The sequence below is a fragment of the Dermacentor silvarum genome, chromosome 1, assembly GCF_013339745.2.
Source record: "Dermacentor silvarum isolate Dsil-2018 chromosome 1, BIME_Dsil_1.4, whole genome shotgun sequence".
NCBI classification, from domain to species: Eukaryota; Metazoa; Arthropoda; class Arachnida; order Ixodida; family Ixodidae; genus Dermacentor; species Dermacentor silvarum.
Genome location: NC_051154.1, coordinates 7008756 through 7026951, shown reverse-complemented (window position 1 = coordinate 7026951; position 18196 = coordinate 7008756). Strand labels below are relative to the sequence as shown.

Below are 18196 nucleotides of genomic sequence, written 5' to 3'. Positions count from 1 at the left end.
TCGTCTCGACTAGGTGCCAAGCGTGCTGTCCTGGCACAGCACCAGTAACACTGTTGCCTGTAGACGCTGATGTGTCTAGCACTGAAGCACACAAATGTGATCGAGTATATTACTGGCACCATTTTGGAAAGGCTCCATGTGGTCTATGTGCGGCCAGCAGGCATCTATTTGTGATTAGGCTAACCTGAAAACTCCACTCTTATCTCAACATTTTTTTTTTTTGCAGTTTTTACTGTTTTGAGTTAATGCAGTTTTATTGTATTTTCCAGTTTCCAGCTAGATTTTATTTCTTTAAAGAGACACTAAAGGCAAACATTCAACGTGGACTGCTAAAATATCATACCAGAAACCTCAAAGTGTTTGATTCGTGCCAAGAAAAGATTTATTTTAAGAGAAAATTGCGTCTGAAGCGTCTGCATACCTCTAACGCAATTCAAATCACCCGCCCGAGTGAGGAGTGGTGACGTCATGGCCATATTGTGACGTTGTGCCACCGGTGAGTAAAACAGCGCCGCAGACGGCGCTACAGCTTTTTTTGCGGAAAGCGCAAACGCGCGGTCAGCAACAGAGCCAAGACAGAGCCGATAGAGTGCGAAAGCGGAAGTATGGTGGCTAGCCACCACAGCGGAAGGTAAAGCGTGCGCCAAATTGTGAACACGGTGATCGTCGACACTCGTCGCAATGGGCCAACTTGTTGACGACCCTGATAACGACACATTGGCTCGCGATGCTGGGCTCGATTTCAGCGATTTAAGCTCTGTTGAGCGTGACATGCTGCTGAGGGCTCGCAGTGCCGGCGCCATTGCCTACTACGATGGCGGCCTTGACACCGGGCTCTTCCGAGCGCGAAAGCAGCGAGGACGTCGGGCGAGGTGGTTACCGTCTGGACGTGCCGTCGCAACTCTCAAGCTGCTAGCAAATTCAAGTGCAAGTTTAGCGAGCCAGCAACACCAACGCAGCACTACGCGATAACGAAACTTCTGAAACTCGAAAGCGCGTGTGGCGCAAGAGTCGAGCGAAAATGAAACCTTTTGACCGCCCGCGTCGTTATCAAGTGTAACGCCAAAAAGGTATTTTTTCTAAGAATCTAATAGAAGTAGACAAGTAGCACTTTCTTCCGTCTTATAATCCAACGAAACAATCTTTTTATACGAGGGGTTGAGTACTAGTGAAAAAATTTTTTTAGGAGTGCCTTCGTCATTGTGTAAGTACCGGAATGTCCCTGGGGAGTCTCTTATCATGTCCTGTATTTACCTCAACTTCTAGATTACTAAAGCTCTGTTCATTTTGTTCAGTTTGACTTTAGTGTCCCTTTAAGCACCACCGATGTAACACACTATTTTCACAGATATTCACAAAAGCATACTCACTTTCTCTCGCCTTGAAGTGTGTCTTTCCGCTTTTTCATCTCATAGAAACTTTTGTTTTGACTGTCGATGCTCACACGATGATTCTCCAGCTCCCGGGTAAGCTCCTGCAAAGAGCCGGCGCTTCTCGTCAGTGATACACACTCTTCACCACAGTTTAGTTTGTGATAATAAACAAATGTTCTCCTGTCACATATGTTCAGGGCAAACTTAAAAAGAAAGTTTTGTAAAAATCCTGTTAAACACAATTTCTCCTCAAACTTCCCCCCTTTCATAAAGCATACACTAGATGAAGCTGTTACAAAAGCAATGAATGCTGCCCTACCTAGCCTGTGAGCAAGTAAAGATATATCAGATTAACATTATTATTGATATCAGTATAACCTAGCTAATTCGGATTTCACGGGACCAAAAGAAATGAGCAAGAACGGCGAATTATCGAGGGTACCATGAGAGCGATAAACAAATTCTTAATACATCATCACGATTTTATTTACTGAATGAATCAGCAAATCCTGTTTCTACGTTACACAAAAGCAGTTCGGAAACTGCAATTCTCGTCATCTCACAACCGATTAGCGAATCGGTCGCAGTGGCGAAGGGGCTTCTTTCGCATTGCGGCTGTGGCACAATACCCGCGTCTTCATCCCAGACATAGCTTTTGCTGCCGCATGCATATCCCGATTATTTTTTCGCCAGTCAGCTGATTGGCAACAGACCATTCGTCTATCGCGATGTAGCCGGTGCATTTGGCGCCAGCCTGCGGGCTGCGGTATCGCCTACACATTGCACCGAGTCAAAACGAAACTATTGCTCACCGCAACCTCTGTGAATGAAACCGTGGCATCTATCGATGCCGCAATCATCAAAAATGCTGACTACGCAGTTCTGAAGCGCGCGGGTAACGCGCCTGCAGTCAAAACAAAACTATTGCTTGCTGCCACCACTGGGATAAAACCACGGTAGCGATTGGCGCAATCATGGATGGTGACTATGCAGTTTTGAAGGTGCATGGCCATTGCACTCACAGAACAAAACTACGGTTAGGCACAACCACTGCGGACCGAACTATGATGGCTATCGACTCGATCACGGATAGCGACTACGCTGTTCTAAAGGCACGCGGCCTCGCATTTGCGCAGCAGCAAATGCAAGAAGGGCTATAAAGACAAATAAACACGAAGCGTTCCTGTAGATTTATGCTGAGAAATGGCAATGTAGACTCCATTGCTTCGCTTCCATTTTGCAGTAGCACCACTTCTGCTATCTTATGTTGTGCATTTGCGGCGCTCTGCGCTGTGAGGTTGTCCGCATTAACCAGTGTGCAGCCAAATATGTCCGAATTAACGATAGTTTAATACCATTAAAGACTGCATACACCTGCCGGGACCAGAGTGGCGAGGCTGAATTACCAAGTGTCGAATTAGTAAGGTTTTACTGTATGAATGTCATATGCAAAAAAAAAAAAAAAAAACACAATAAATTCCGACTTTTGTCAAATCTAAGTTTCTATGTTACAGCAGGAAAAATAATTTCACACGTTCCCAGAATAATTCTGGTGGACAATATCTTGTCAGTAAGGACTTATAAACAAATTATTAGGGGTGTGCGAATATCGAATATCACCCAAATCATGAACATTCGGAATAATTCAATTCGCAAATCAAATATCCGATTTTTCAAATATTCTACATACTGGGAGGCCCGCGCAGTGCCCCGTGCGCGATGCCGCCCAAGTGTGAGCGTTATGACTTCGTTTTCGGCGCTAAAACGAGTGCGCCGCGGATAGGCCCCGTCCGACTTGGTCAATGCGAGCACCCGATGCGCACACACAGCGCCCGAACGGTGAAATTGGCGCCACCTCTGTTGGCACAACGTTCGAAATGATAACGCGACGCGAACTGAGCAAAAGCGGTGCGTATTTCGTAAAGTGCGAAAGCATGTGCGGAGATCGGGACGATTAGCCACCGATAGGCACGCAGATCGTGTTGGATACCGCAGCGACGAACTTCACGCCGCTTCAACAGCCGTCAGTCTAACAGGCGCGCATGACCTCACGACCAAGCACATGATGAGCCACCCGTATAAACATACTATACTCGCGAACAACTTTCTGTGGCAATGAAGGGAAAGCTACGGAGGCAAAGCACGCACAAGTGAGAGCGCTTCAGAAAAGAGTCCCGCATTTTAATCCACGTTGGTTTAGGCTGGGCAAGAGAAAACAAACAGCTTATTAGCAACAGTTAAATAAGACAGAACACACCACTGATTGTAAATGTTTACTTATTTTGCGGCTTTTCCCTTCCGCGTCAGGGCAAACGCCAAACCGTCCGCACGTGGAACCTGCGTCGTATTCAGTGTCTGTTCGAGCAACCAAATGCACTGTCAAACGCTGTGGACTACTTGGCGTGGTAACACATGTGCAGCATCCTCGCGCTCGTAGCTTTCCCTTCATTGCCACAGAAAGTTGTCCGCGAGTATAGAGACAAGCATTCCGTGGAGCTTTGCAGCGAATTTTCGTGACAGCCACACTGCCTAGGCCATTAGGCCTAACCGGCGTCATCGGGCGTCGTCGAGTTCACTTACAGTTTAGTGCCAAATCGAAGCGAGTCTATTCACTGCAGCTGTACAACACATGGAAAGCCGACAAACCACCACGCAAACGAAAGCGAGTTCACGGGATGGCAACAAAGTGTTTCACAGCCGCCATCTATGCGACACACGGTTCGCCAGCCTGTCGTTCCCACCACCACTCGTAGACGCACATCGGTCTTTTTCTTCCTATTTATTATTTTTTCTTTTAGCTTCGAGAAACTTGTCACAAGGCTAGTTTTGGGTTTACACAGTGGGCTCAAAAGTGCCATGACTAAGTCATGGCCGGTCGCACGCTGATGGAGGGGGAGGGGAGCGTCGCGCGAACTTACCGTGGCCCTGCAGATTTCACAATCTTTGACAGGTGGCAAATCACACCGAACCTAACAAGGAAACGGCACATACGGCGCCTGCTCTTTAAGGTCGCCAAATTTTTTTACCATGTCAAGGTAGTGGAATATTTAGGTTCCCACGTGATATTAGAATTGTTCCACAAATTCTAAAATAATTTTAAAGGGGCCCTGAAACGATTTTGTACAAACGTACTGAGTCGTTAGAGTAGGTCCTTCTGATCATTAATTGACGCATCTAAGCATTCCACGTAAAACGTGTAATTTATTATAAGGGTTTAAAAAGGTACATCGCTACCGATCGCAGCATGCCAATCAGCTGAGTTTTCAGCCGCTATTGACCATGTGACGCGATTTCACCATATGACGTCACTAGGGTGAGCTATTCGATTGGCTGCGCAGGGCGCATCATCGATAATTTTGCCAACATTATGGTGAACAAATGTTGTTCATAATTGTTTATATGTTAGTTAATTTGCTTCTATAAAAAGAAAGTAACAGAAAGATAATGCACAAGGACATGTATCACTACACTAAAAGCACTTCCAGCCCACAGCAACTGTCGTCTGCTTGTGTTAGAACGTGCTCAGTGTTGACGAGAGCTGCGCGGTCAGTGTTGATCTCGTTCGTTCTTTTCGCGAGCACCATGGTTCTCCCTTGTTGCATTGTGGGCTACAAGCGTAGCGACTGGCAATGTCAAGCTGCGACATCGTGCCCCTCTGCAAGGCAGCCGACGAGCAGAGTGGCTGCAGCGCATTGACTGTCGGTATCCAAACGGCGCCAGCATCTACGCGTTTGCAGCCGTCACTTCACGCCAAAGGATTACTACCACAATAGAGTTTATCGTGTCCGGTATTCGGGCAAACGCAAGCGCAAGTGTACTGGGCGTTTTACGTGATAACAGAGGCGCAAATGTGAACTGCTTGCACAGTTGCATCCACCTGGCGGCACAAAGCTTAACCAAACAAAGAGCTAATATAGCAGTAACCAAGTGTAGTCTACTTTGCTGCTGGAGCAAATTTTCAGTAGGAGCAGCGTAATCTTGAACACGTCTTTTTATATGTTGAAAATGAGTTACACTTGGTTACAGCAATATTAGCTCTGTATTTGGCTGGTTAAGCTCTGCGCCACCAAATGGCTGGCCCGTGCATGCCGATCAGGCCGCTCACGTACGTCTACGAAGCTCCTTCTTCACACCGGTATGGAGGGGCTTTCGATACGCCTCGGCCTATCCGTCAAAAGGCCCACCCGTGGTTACCGAAACACCGGACAAGCTCGGCGCTGTGACAGAACGCTCGCAACACACGCTGCTTGACCGCTCTCGCTGGGGATTGATGGCTAGGTGGCTAGCGGAGACGTTGGAGAGCCTTCGTGCGCTGGCTCCAAGACAACCGGAAATAGACGACATGACGTCACATCATGACGTAGAGCCAGCGAAGGCGGAGCTTAGCCCCGATCACTCGGCAAACCAGTTGAGGAGAAAATGCATGGCTAGGGAGGATGGTAACTTGTAATCGTCCATAGCTCCCTTAATATGAGATGCTTCACTTAAACAGACCGATTCCACCAGCCAGTTTCACGACGCCACCGCTGCCGCAGTGTATGCTGGTACTTGTAGTCACACAGCCGCTCCGGCCACCCGGAATGCCTGTGCGTCCTGTTTCCGAACATTTTGTGGCAATATTTGGTTCGTGTGTAGCCATCGTGCGATGGGAGGATCCACCTGCTGCGTTCCTGGGTGCTACGACAACAGCACAAGGAACAAAGGCTTCAGATTCTCTGTGTTTCCTAAACAGCGAAAGCTTCGAGAGATGTGGATCCAACGGATTAACAGGGCTGGACGGGACGGCAGGAAAGACACCTTTTTTGCCTTGTATAGCGCCGTTTCTCTAGTAAATAGGTGTATTACGGTGGCTTCTTGTCTCAGAATGTGAAACCATGTAGCTGAATATGCCAAAGAACATTATCTTTGCACAACTTGCCTACATACTCCCTTTCCGGAAAAGGTGAGCCGCCGCTGTACAGTGGGTGTACACGCCGGGCAATTTGTTGCTGTATCACCCCCCTCCCCCCCCCCTTTTTCTCTCTTTTTATCGCTGCATAGATTTATTACAAGTTTTAGTGCTGCATGCCTATATGAGGTCTTTTAGGTGTTTATGCTGTGTGGATACAGCATCCCGTACGTGGCTTACGTGGTTTCGTTTACAACGCAAGTAGCAAGCATGCATGCATAAGTTGACGGTGAGCTCACTGGCCAGGATTTTGTAATATGACTACTGCACACGGTCGTCCGCCTTTTCTCTTTGCAATTTTCTATATTTCTATTTATAATTGCTTGGCGCTGGTGTGTACGAGCGACATCCCAGTGCTTTAAAAAATGAATAGAAGCTTGCAAGGTAAACGCGGTAGAAAACAAGCGCTTCGTAAGCACGGCGCACTTCAGCAGGTTCTGCTCCGCAATTCGCCGCGCTGCCAGCAGACCTGCAAGAGAGCGATCCTGCTTGCATGCAAAGTGGGAAAGGAGGGCCTTCCGCGGCAACCTTCCCCCTCCCTGCTGCGTGCCCTCTCCCTCTACATTCTGACTTCATGAGTGACGTCATGAAGGCATTGTTTTGTTTGCGAATTATTTCCAGTTGGATACCCGGCAGCCGCCAGTGGTGAAAGCGGCGCTGCCGCTGCGTATCTGCATGCGACTGAGCGTCCCAAGGGAGGTATACGAAGTTTTCACACCCTGCGAACACTGCGTTGAACAGCTCCCTCTGACGTCCTGAGACCCGAGGGCCTAGTCGGACAATGCGGTGCGACATGCTGTTGTTGCTTCTTGAAAAGCGCGCCGCTGTTCCTGTCTTGTTTTTTATGTTTTCCCCCACTGTGTGGAACACCACCTAGCGACTACGCAAAGAAACTAATAGTAATAGACGGGAGTAGTCATACGTATTACTATTTGAGAATGTTTTAGGCTTGAGAAGCAAAAATACATTTTTTCCATACAAAAGCTTTATTCATTAGAAGGCGAGAAACATTTTGCTTTGTAGAAAATTCTCTGCAAGCAGGCAACAAACGAGGCACGAGAACGGCTGTCTGCGACCGCCGGCAAAGCGGCGTGGGCGCCTTTACTTCTTTGCGCGAAATGGCATTGTGGGTCGGCGCAGTCGGCGCGACCCAACGTCCTTGGACTACTTCAAGTAGTCTAAGAACGTTGGCGCGACCAACGCGTGAATGGGTCACTAGCCAATTCAGCGCGTCGGAAGCCGCCGGTTAGGTTGGTCGTTTTCACCAACGTAACGTAGCGCGCGCGCGTTACGTCGGACTATAAACTAAAGTGACTTTACTATAAAGTGTCAGGTTAGTGAAGTGAAGCGCAGAGACTTGCACAGTAACCAAAGAGTGGCGCTGCCAACGCGATAAAAAAAAAAGAACTTTTTTTTTTCCCCCTTCGGCAACATCAACGGAAAAGGAAAGTGCCGCCTTGGCGGGCTAGGCCAGCTGCAGCAAGCAGCGGGATCAGGTTTGAATGAAGGGAGGGGGAAAGGTCACGTCCGCGGCGGCAAGATCGCCGGGTCGAGGAATGCAGGCCCGCCTCGCGTGCATGTGCGTGCGCTCGCTCTAGCCTCGCAGTCGCCGTTAATTCGAGCACGCCAAGCGCTACGCCACCGCTTCGCATTACGTCGCGGCGGAGAAGGTGCTTCCGGTTGCTGCTCGCGCAAAAATGACAAAATTTGCGGCGAAATCTCTAGGTTGTCGGCAGGGAAAATTGGTTATTTCGAGGGGGTCTCCCGCTGCCACTTCGTTACGTAGAGGTCTCAAATATATATGTCTCTATGGAGTAACGGCGGGGAATTGAAAAACTTCGTTATATCCAGGAATTCGTTATATGGAGGTTCGTTATAAGTAGGTTTAACTGTATTCGCAGCAGCTGCGCAACACTTGGAAAGCGGGTTTTCCGTGGCCCTCTAGATTTCAGAATCTTTGACAGGTGACAAATCACACACCAAACCTGACAATGAAACTTTGCGGTCGGCGCCGCCCGTCAGCGCTGCCAGACACAGAGCGGTGATTTAGTCACACGGTGCGCAGTCATTTTGCCTGTCGCATAGATTGGCCTTGTGATAAACCAGCTGCCGGTAAGTTGGGTTAGCCCTTCTACATTTTAGAGATGAACTGGAAAGCAAAACTCCTTATACAATAAATAAATGATTGCCGCAAAATACAGGTCCAAACGAGAACCTCATTGGTGCTCAGTAGAAATGAACATGACTAATACCCGTGCCACACGGGCACAGAAAATGGCATTCAGTAGTTAAAGGGCAACTCCGGCGATTTTTCGATGTCAACGGATGTCGATGAAATTCGCTAGGAATATTCCTCTGAACACTTCCGTCATGTCCTAAAAAACGCAGGCTTGAGAGTTGCGCAGATTTTTTACAATCGAATTTAATTAATTGCCTCGAACACCCTACCTTACCTCCTCCTCAGTTACAGGCCACATTGTGTACGATGTCAGGAGTGTACCACGCAGAGCATGCCGGGATTATGCAGACGACAGCGACGAGAGCACCACTAGAGTGTAATAGAATATTTCTAATGCTAGAGTGTACTAGAAGTTCTTGTACACTCTAGCACCACCGTGGACGAGAGCGTGCAGGAGTCGACGATCGTGAGCTAATGCTTGGCATGAGATGTTGCTGTCGCGAGAAGTTGCGTTCCTTGTAGACGGGCAAGTAATGGGGGGTGGCAAGCGGTGTTGCGTTGTTGGCTACATGAATTTCAGCCCTCGCCATCCGCAAACACAGTTTGAGCCGATGCCGATCACGTTCAGCCGAGGTTAAGCCTATCACAGTGACCGAGTTCGTGTGTCTGCTGCTGGCAGACCTGAGCGACTGATATGAAGCTAATTAAGCCATTAGGATGAAGACCGCTGCTTCTGTAGTTCAGTTTTTGACCATACGGATTTTAAATAAACCATTCCTTCATTTCGTACAGTGCACACGCAAAAAGCTAGAAGCGACGACACGACGCGCAATCAACACTCGTGTATACGTTGCCGTTCTCGAATGTGGCCAGTCGCACTGGCCGGCGCTTCCCTAAATGAAATGTGACTACGGACAACATCCATGGGTGTATTTTTATCCATTGTTATGCTGACTCGTTATTTAGCTTACGAGGTGCACTGTCTGCCTCATACCCCAAATGGGCAGCAAGCGGAGGCCCCTTCGATACAGCATGCTTAAACAACCGTCTCGTTCCAGCTGCCAACAATGTCATACTTCACGGCATCGGCGTTTCCGCAAGAAAACTGTGCGTTCTCTAAATGAACGATCATACGTGCAATGTCCTATTCTATAAGTCTACTTTACGGAACACTAATTGTGTGCATGGCGAGAATATGAAGAATGATAAACAGGTTGCACAACAACGCTCCCACTCACTGTTTTCGAAGGTGTGTGGTCGCTCATATCAGCACGACCCAGAGTGATGTAACGGTGCTTACATGCACAAAATCTGTGTGTTTTGATATGCTCTGACATTAATTGATGTCACCGATGAGCGGCTATCTCAACCGAACGACGAATGGTCGCTGTACTTGCCGATATTGTAAACAAATGCACCGGTCGGTGCTTAGGACTGGCAGCGGCGCTGTTGCGGGATACAAATGCGGAAAGTCGTGCGCCACATTGAGCATGCGAAGCGGTTCCCTGAGAAGGGGTAAAACACGTAACATAGCAAGCAGCACGTATAACAATCAGTGGTTAGGGCTACCCTTGGTCTTCATGTTGCAGCGCGATATGTTGCACATGACCGCTGGCTCTAGTGGTGGTGGGTCGAATGCGGACGGCGATTCGTGGCTATTGAATTCGTCTGAATCATAATTGTCACTGTTTGACAGATCCGAATGGGTGGTGCTGCTTACAATGTCACCCGAAGGTCTCCGAAATAAGGTCCGGCGCGGTCACGAATAAGCTGAGTGTCTGCTCTTCGCCGGTTTCGTTCACTCCACGGGCGAGACCGGCATGCGTTGCGTGCTTTCCCCACCGGGGGTACACTCGTGACGTCATATGCAGAGGTTCGCTCGGCTGCTTGGTCAGGTTTCGGTTTCGTTTTCATGCTTTTTTGCTTATTTAAAATTATTTTCGAATTTCCGGAACAATTCTCCTATCAGGCGCGTCACAGGAGGGTCTTGGGAACCGAAATATTTTATTAGCTTGACATGGTCAAAAAATCGCCGGAGTTGCCCTTTAAGGCCTTAAGTTCCTGATGAAATGATGAAATAAACGTTAATTTTCGAGACAGTAATGACATTTTTTTCAGCGGAGCTGCCACGCGTCCAAATTTAATTACATATGACCCGATGATGTCGATAAAAGTGTCTTCTGAAGTGAGCAATTTTAGGGTAATAAGAAAAAGATAAACATGCATTTACAAGTATAATCTGCCTTGAAGGCTAGTGAAATGTAGAAATAAGCATAATATGGTGCCGCTAGCTTTAGTTTGTTGCTGTCTTTTATAACGTTGCAACCAACCATAGCAACATAGGTCATTGCAAGTCAAATCCAAAGCCCAATATCAAAATGGCGCTTGGCCCATCGAAGCCCGTTATAACGCTGACCTGAGGTAGTTCACCAAGTACAACTCCTCGCATAAGCGTTGTAGTTGAAAGTTATGTATAAATTATTTTTTACATAGTAGACACTGTTTAAAATACTTCAATTATACTGCACTGAGCAAGGTATGGCGTCAAGAGTACACATTTCTCAGTCGAATGAGTTCTGGCGAACGCCTTCGATGACAAATGGCATTAAGGCGAATGCCATTTGATTTGCACGTGCGGCACCACGCAAATGACATTAAATCTTAAGGCATTAGGAAGTTAATGCCATTTTCTGTGCCCATGTAGCATGGGTATATTTCATTAGTTTCAGAGAAAAAAAGCACTTGATTATATTCAACAGTCATTCTATCAATAGAAAATAGTCATAGTTTCGCCTCAAAGGCAAACCATCGACTGCGATAGCAAATTAGTGAACAGCTATACAAAGTAAGGATAGTAGTTTTATCAACCATATAAAGTTGTAAATATTCGCTTACTAACTAAATAAACAAGCACGGTTTCAAGCGCGTACAGGTAAACATGAACACATCTCGCTCGATGACCGTCAAAAGTCGCTGTGAAAACACCGGAGTGAGAAAGCGAGCAATCAGTAGCGGGCAAATTGACCTTCGCGCTGTCTCTCGTCTCGCTTCAGCGCGAACTAAACGTCGAAAGCTCAGCGCATACGAAGCTACTGGCACTCGGCGAATGCACTTTGTCCCCATCACAGATCGCTTTGAAGATGAGGCCCGCGCGGGCGGGCACTTCGCCCACGTTGCAAATCGCTTTCAAGATACGGGTGCACGGCCGCGCTGTGAGCAGCAGCCGACGAAGCATAACGCATCTCCCCCTTCCCTCTCCCTCTCAGTCACGTCGCTTCGTGCCTTGCGCCCGAAAGACTACGCGCTTCCGACCTGCCTTTGTCCCTCGTGTGCGCTACACTGACCCGCGATTGCCGGATCACCCTCGTACGCTTTCACTCGCACGCACAGCGTACGGCGACGATTTTATCACCGTTGGACTTTATACGGAACCTCACGGCGACGATGACGGCAAAAATGCGCTTGGAGTGTCCACATAACTACCATCACAATAAAAGCGAGAAGCAAAGCGGTGTCCACCCTTCTCTCTCTCTCAGCGAGCGCAGTGCACCGCGGAATCAACCTCGAAGAAGTGGACTGCAGATGGCAACGACAAAGCACAAAGCTGTGTCGCTTGAGGCAAAGCTGCAAATTTTACAAGACTCAAAGAAGTACGAGCTCACACAGTCGATATCGACAATTCGGAAAACCGTGAGCGCCGCGATCCTGAAGGCTGGAACCAGTGGCCATGCCGATCACCGATTCGTCCGCCACTGGAAGCCAAGCCTGGGCAAGCCAGCGGAAAATCCAACATGGCGGCCTCCAAGAATGGGTAGCATGGCTGACAACGAGCAGTTTAGTCCAGAAAATCGAACTTTGGGGCCTAAATTCGTCCGAAAAATCAGTCGCAAAAATGCATTAGCTCTATGGGAACCCTGACGGTGCATTTATGAAGTCCAGAATATCCAACAGGTCCGAATTTTTGGAGTCCGAAAGTTTCGTCGGCGACTGTAGATGCACGTGGCTATGCCAATGAAACAGGTGGTGCTTCAATGGAGGAGTTTTAGTGCAGATTAGAGCACTGCACGGGCCCGGGCTGTCCGAATCGTTTTGTCGGCGGGCTCGGGCCGGGCTCGGGCTTGAGGCCACGGGCCCGGGCCGGGCTCGGGCTTGAGGCCACGGGCCCGGGCCGGGCTCGGGCCACGGGCCCGGGACAGACTCGGGCCCGCTCATTGAAGGGCCTAAGTAGGCCTTCGAGCACACGCGACCGTTATGCATTGCATGGTTCAATGCATTCTGTGCCAAGCTGAAGTGACACGTGCAAGATGACTGTCATCATCATCATCAGTCTATATTTATGTCCACTGCAGGACGAAGGCCTCTCCCTGCGATCTCCAATTAACCCTGTCTTGCGCTAGCTGATTCCAATTTGCGCCTGCGAATTTCCTTACTTCATCACTCCACCTAGTTTTCTGTCGTCCTGGACTGCGCTTCCCTTTTCTTGGTATCCATTCTGTAGCTCTAATGGTCCATCGGTTATCCATCCTACGCATTACATGGCCTGCCCAGCTCCATTTTTTCCGCTCAATGTCAATTAGAATATCGGTTATCCCCGTTTGTTCTCAGATCCACACCGCTCTTTTGACTGTATATCTTATCAGATGACTATGTCTTATCAAAGAAAATAGTAAAACAGATGAAGTTCTCATTTTTAATAGCGGAGCTGTTTCAGCCGGGCCTAATGTGTCCGCTGAATCCAAAAATGTGGGCCGATCCTGGCAGCAGTGCAGAAAGGGTGCAAGCGCAATGGCACATACACCTGTGAACTAGCGAAGCTGATCCTGGATAAGTCTAGCTAAGAATAGTGGGGACTAATTGCCTATCGATAGGCAATTGATAGCCAATCAATAGCTAGTCGATAATCGATCAATAATCAATAAATTCCCGAAAATGCTGGGGATGACTTGGTAGTGCTTAGCCTAGCCCAAATACGTGGCCAATACCTTACGATAGCCAATCGGCAGCCAATCAATAGCTAATCGATAATGGATCAATAATACATAAATTCGGATAACTTGGTAGTGCTTAGCCTATCCCAAATATGTGGCCAATATCTTGCAATAGACAATCAATAGCCAATCGATCATCATCATCATCATGATCATCAGCCTATATTTATGTCCACTGCAGGACGAAGGCCTCTCCCTGCGATCTCCAATTACCCCTGTCTTGCGCTAGCGTATTCCAACTTGCGCCTGCGAATTTCCTAACCTCATCATCCCACCTGACTTTCTGCCGTCCTCGACTGCGCTTCCCTTCTCTTGGTATCCATTCTGTAACCCTAATGGTCCACCGGTTATCCATCCTACGCATTACATGGCCTGCCCAGCTCCATTTCTTCCGCTTAATGTCAACTAGAATATCGTCTACCCCCGTTTGAGCTAATCGATAATCAATCAATAATAAATCAATTCCGGGAAATGCTGGGGATGACTTGGTAGTGCTTAGTCTAGTCCAAAAGCCAGGACTAGCTAGGTGCCCATCATCTCCGCTGTCTCTTTAGCATTGCGCAGCCAGTGCAAGCTATGCTAATTTGTTTTTTCCTTTTCCGCAAAAACGAACATTGTTTCCGCGTAAGGAAAAATAAATTATACAAAGAACCACTCCTCAAACCATTTCCATGTTACCGCTTTTGCGATCGCACTATTACCAGTGTCGATAATATGGCATTATTTTAGCGCTAAGGCCAGTTACTTTTTGCTTCAATGCATAAAACAGCGTTTTCCTCAAAAAGTTAATTGGAACGCCCATGAATTTTGTCGGGCATATTGAAAATTAATATCTCGAAACTGGTTCAGTCCTGAGAATTCGTTCCAAGTGGATACGCCTTGCGAACTCAGCGGCTATAATTCGTAGATTGAAAGATGTGCAGTAAAATAATTAAAAAGTTATTTCGCGTAATTATGTTAAATATTCAAGTAGGCGTTTTTACCATCCATTAGGCCATCCATGTCAGAATTAGCTTGTAACTACAAAAAACAATTAGCCTCCTTAGAGCGTCGTCGCATTAATGCGAACACAAGAAATCCTGAGATATGCTCAATTCCATACTTCAGAACACTCTATAAGCATCAGTCGTTAATACATGACCTACCATTCACTTTCAACAGATACAAAAATGGCGGTATTTTCAGTAAGAAGGAAATCAGCTGACACTTTGGTCACTTGTAATGTATCTGATGTGATTATTATTCTGCCTTTCTGTATGGTTCTGAGTATATAATGTAAATCCTGTTTCGTTTTCTTAGCAAATGTTGATCTTGTAAAATTCAGTCTCATGCTATGTTGTATAGCTGGTGCTGCGTTGTTTTGTATAGCTAGTATTGTTATTGTAGTGTTGTTTAAAATGCATTCTGTTAAAACTTTTCCAATTCTGTTAACTCGCCGTTACGCAAATATTTTTTGCCTTTCCATTCATAGCTATTTCGTCTATGAGGAATTCCAGCGACAGCTGGAAATATATGTGAATTATTTTGCATGTGTGGTCTTTCGGGTCATGTCAAGCTACATATGTAGCTTTTAATCCGAAATGACCGTCCAGCATGTAAACTGGACGATAAATTGATTTGATTTGATTGATTTCGTCGGACACTTTGAAAATTATTATCTCGAAACTGGTTTAGTCCTGAAAATTCGTTCCAAGTGGATACGCCTTGCGAACTCGGCGGATATAATTAGTGGATTGAAAGATGTGCCATGAAATAATTAATTAAAACGTTAATTAGCATAATTATGTTAATTCTTCAATTAGGCATTTTGATTTCTTGGGGAAGTAATGGCCGCCTTACCGAGTAGTTTAGATCAAGGATTGTAACTGTGCTATCTGTCACAGGCAATCTTTAAAAATTTGGTTCAGCTAAAATGAAACGCCCTGTATATTTGCATGCTAAATGACATCATAGAACCATATCGTACAAATCAAGGTAAGTACATGCGCACCACCAGAAAAATAGTAGCACAGGCAATGGGCCGGATTACTGATGTTCCCGTGGGAGAAACAAAGATTTCGGCCTTTTATTGCTTATATACTGCAGCTGATTAAACCTCGAGAAGGTGAGGCTGACAGATACGGTACAATCTGTAAATAAAAAAAAAGGAATTTTTTCTTACAGGCCAGGCCTGGTCATGCACACGCAGGCCCTAGCTAAGCTTAGTAATGAACGCCCGGGCCCGGGCCGGGCCCGGGCTCAGTAACACGGGCTCGGGTCGGGCCCGGGCTTGGAACCACGGGCCCGGGCCGGGCCCGGGCTGGTCTCGGTCATGTACGCTCGGGCCCGGGCCGGGCTCGGGCTTTGTATTACGGGCCCGGGCTGGGCTCGGGCCTCGTAAAGCGGGCCCGGGCCGGGCTCGGGCCGAAAAATCAGACCCGTGCAGTGCTCTAGTGCAGATAGTCCTGCTGTGGTCTGCAAAGAGATCTCCGACGAGGCAATCTTTGACAGTGGCATTGTGCAACGGAAGTGAGAACAGCAGCGGCAGTTACTACGAGATTTTCAATGACCGGTCTTTGACACCGACCCCGACGTTCATGCAAAGTGCGCTGTCGTCGATCGAGTCGCTCACTGATTTTGTGTGTGCTAAATTATTGCCGCCAGCGATGCGCGTCAACTGGACGCAATGCACACCGCGGTTGTGAACCTGACACTGCTGCGAAAGCAAGTACAGCTTTCTGACTACTTCAGCGGGCCTAACCCTTGACACGCTGTTAGTAGTACAAATAAAAGTTTTATTTTTCATAGCCTACCTTTCTACACCGTCCATTTTTTAGCACAAGTGGCAAATTTGGATTTGGAGCTACAAAAGTATGTCCAGCTTTTCTTTTTTTTTTCGGCAATCCTGATATGGCGATGATCGGTTATAATGATTGGATTTTTCATTCTTCTTGATATTGTCGCAACGTCCAGTCAACGACTGGAGCGCAGAACAAAAACTTAGGCACACTTATTTCGCACTAGATGACAGCGGGCGCACGTGGTTCCAAAACCAGGAAGCGTGCTTCCAAATGTGGAAGAACTTTCGACGCCAGTTCCTGGATACGTTCTCCTGTTCCGCCCAGCAAGATTACGCGCAACAGCTTATCGAGGCGCGCTTTCAGAAATCAAACGAAAGCGTCGATATGTATGCTGAGGATATGACCCGTTTATTTCACCGAGCTGACCCCGACATGCCCGAGACTAAGAAAGTGCGCAATCTCATGAGCGGAATTAAAGAACAATAGTTTGCAGGCCTGGTACGAAACCCACCAACCATGGAAGATGAATTTATCAAGGAGGCCACTATAATCAAGCGAGCACTTCAGCAACAATGCCGCCACATTGACCGCCTGTCCAATACCACACCAATGAGCGCCACCGCTCAGAATGCCACCACTAGCGAAAGCTCTCTCCGAGAGCTGATTCGCAGAATACTGCGTGAGAAACTACAAACCCTGGTTGCTCATTCTACCGAGCCAGCAGTTGCTTCTGTTGCCAAAGTCATCCTGCAGGAGCTGCGGCAAGCCTTTTCATCGCCCGCGCCGTGCCCCAAATCACGCCCGTTGAGCTATGCCGATGTCGTTCGTCGTCCTCCCCTGCCGACCACGCCGTACCATCTGCAACCTGTTACCACTCCATCGTGGCAGCGGGAGCCTGGGAGACGACCACCAGCTCGCCGGACTGACTTGTGGCGCAGTGCTGACCGTTGGCCACTCTGCTTCTACTGTGGGGAACCAGGCCACATTGCCCATTACTGCACGCATCGAGACATCACGTTTGGAGGCTTTCCACGTTCGGCTTCCCCGCGCTTTGAATACCGCCGTGCCCTGGACGAGGATCACTTGCCGACCACTCAAGCCGCTTCGCCACGTCGTCGCTGGCAGTCTCCGTCACCTTAACGTTCCGCTTCCCCCAGCCGCCCAAGTTTCACTGACGTCGTCAGAGGCCGTTCCCCCAGTCCTCACCGGGGAAACTAACGGCCGCAACCACCGGGTGGAAGGTTGCCAACTCTCGAGATGCCGAAAAGACCCCCCAACCGCCGCAACAAGACGACATGTTGACGAACGAGTAATGCCAAATAATGTGTTCACGCCTTCATAAGCCTTTTTATTGACGGACATACCGTAACAGCCCTTGTGGACACGGGTGCTAATTTTTCAATTAGGCGTCACGAGCTGGTTGACCGCCTTAAAACGGTGAAAACACCATGGACAGGGCCACACATACGAAGTGCTGGGGTCAGCCAATGACACCAACGGTAAATGTACCGCCAGACTCCGCATCGGTGATTCCAGCTTTGTTGCCATGTTCGTTGTCCTCCCCGAGTGCTGCAAGGAACTCATCTTCGGAATGGATTTTCTGAGGGATTATGGCGCTGTTATAAACATCCCGGAGCGTTTGGTCACATTTTCCGTGTGCCCAGATGTAGACTGCAACTTTGATCGACAGCCCTGGCATTTACGACTAGCCGAGGACGTGACGATGCCGCCGCGAACCTGCTGCCTTGTGTCTGTCTCTAGCGAGAGGTCTTACCATGGTGATGTGATAGTGGAACAATCAGCTTATTACTGCTCACACAAGGCGTTTCGATTGCACGGGGCATTCTGGCTTTAAATCGTGGGCATACAGCAGTGCTCCTTACGAACTTTAGCAACGAACACCGCCATGTCCCGAAAGGCACTGCAGT

The 18196-nt window shown here is 48.0% G+C and overlaps 1 protein-coding gene across 1 annotated transcript in view; it reads right to left on the bottom strand.

Moving 5' to 3' along the window:
* LOC119456360 (structural maintenance of chromosomes protein 3-like) overlaps positions 1-18196 on the bottom strand; it is a 248837-nt gene that overhangs the window by 210234 nt on the left and 20407 nt on the right. Inside the window, 1 exon segment of the mRNA XM_037718076.2 lies at positions 1371-1474. Coding sequence (XP_037574004.1) covers positions 1371-1474 — 104 coding nt within the window.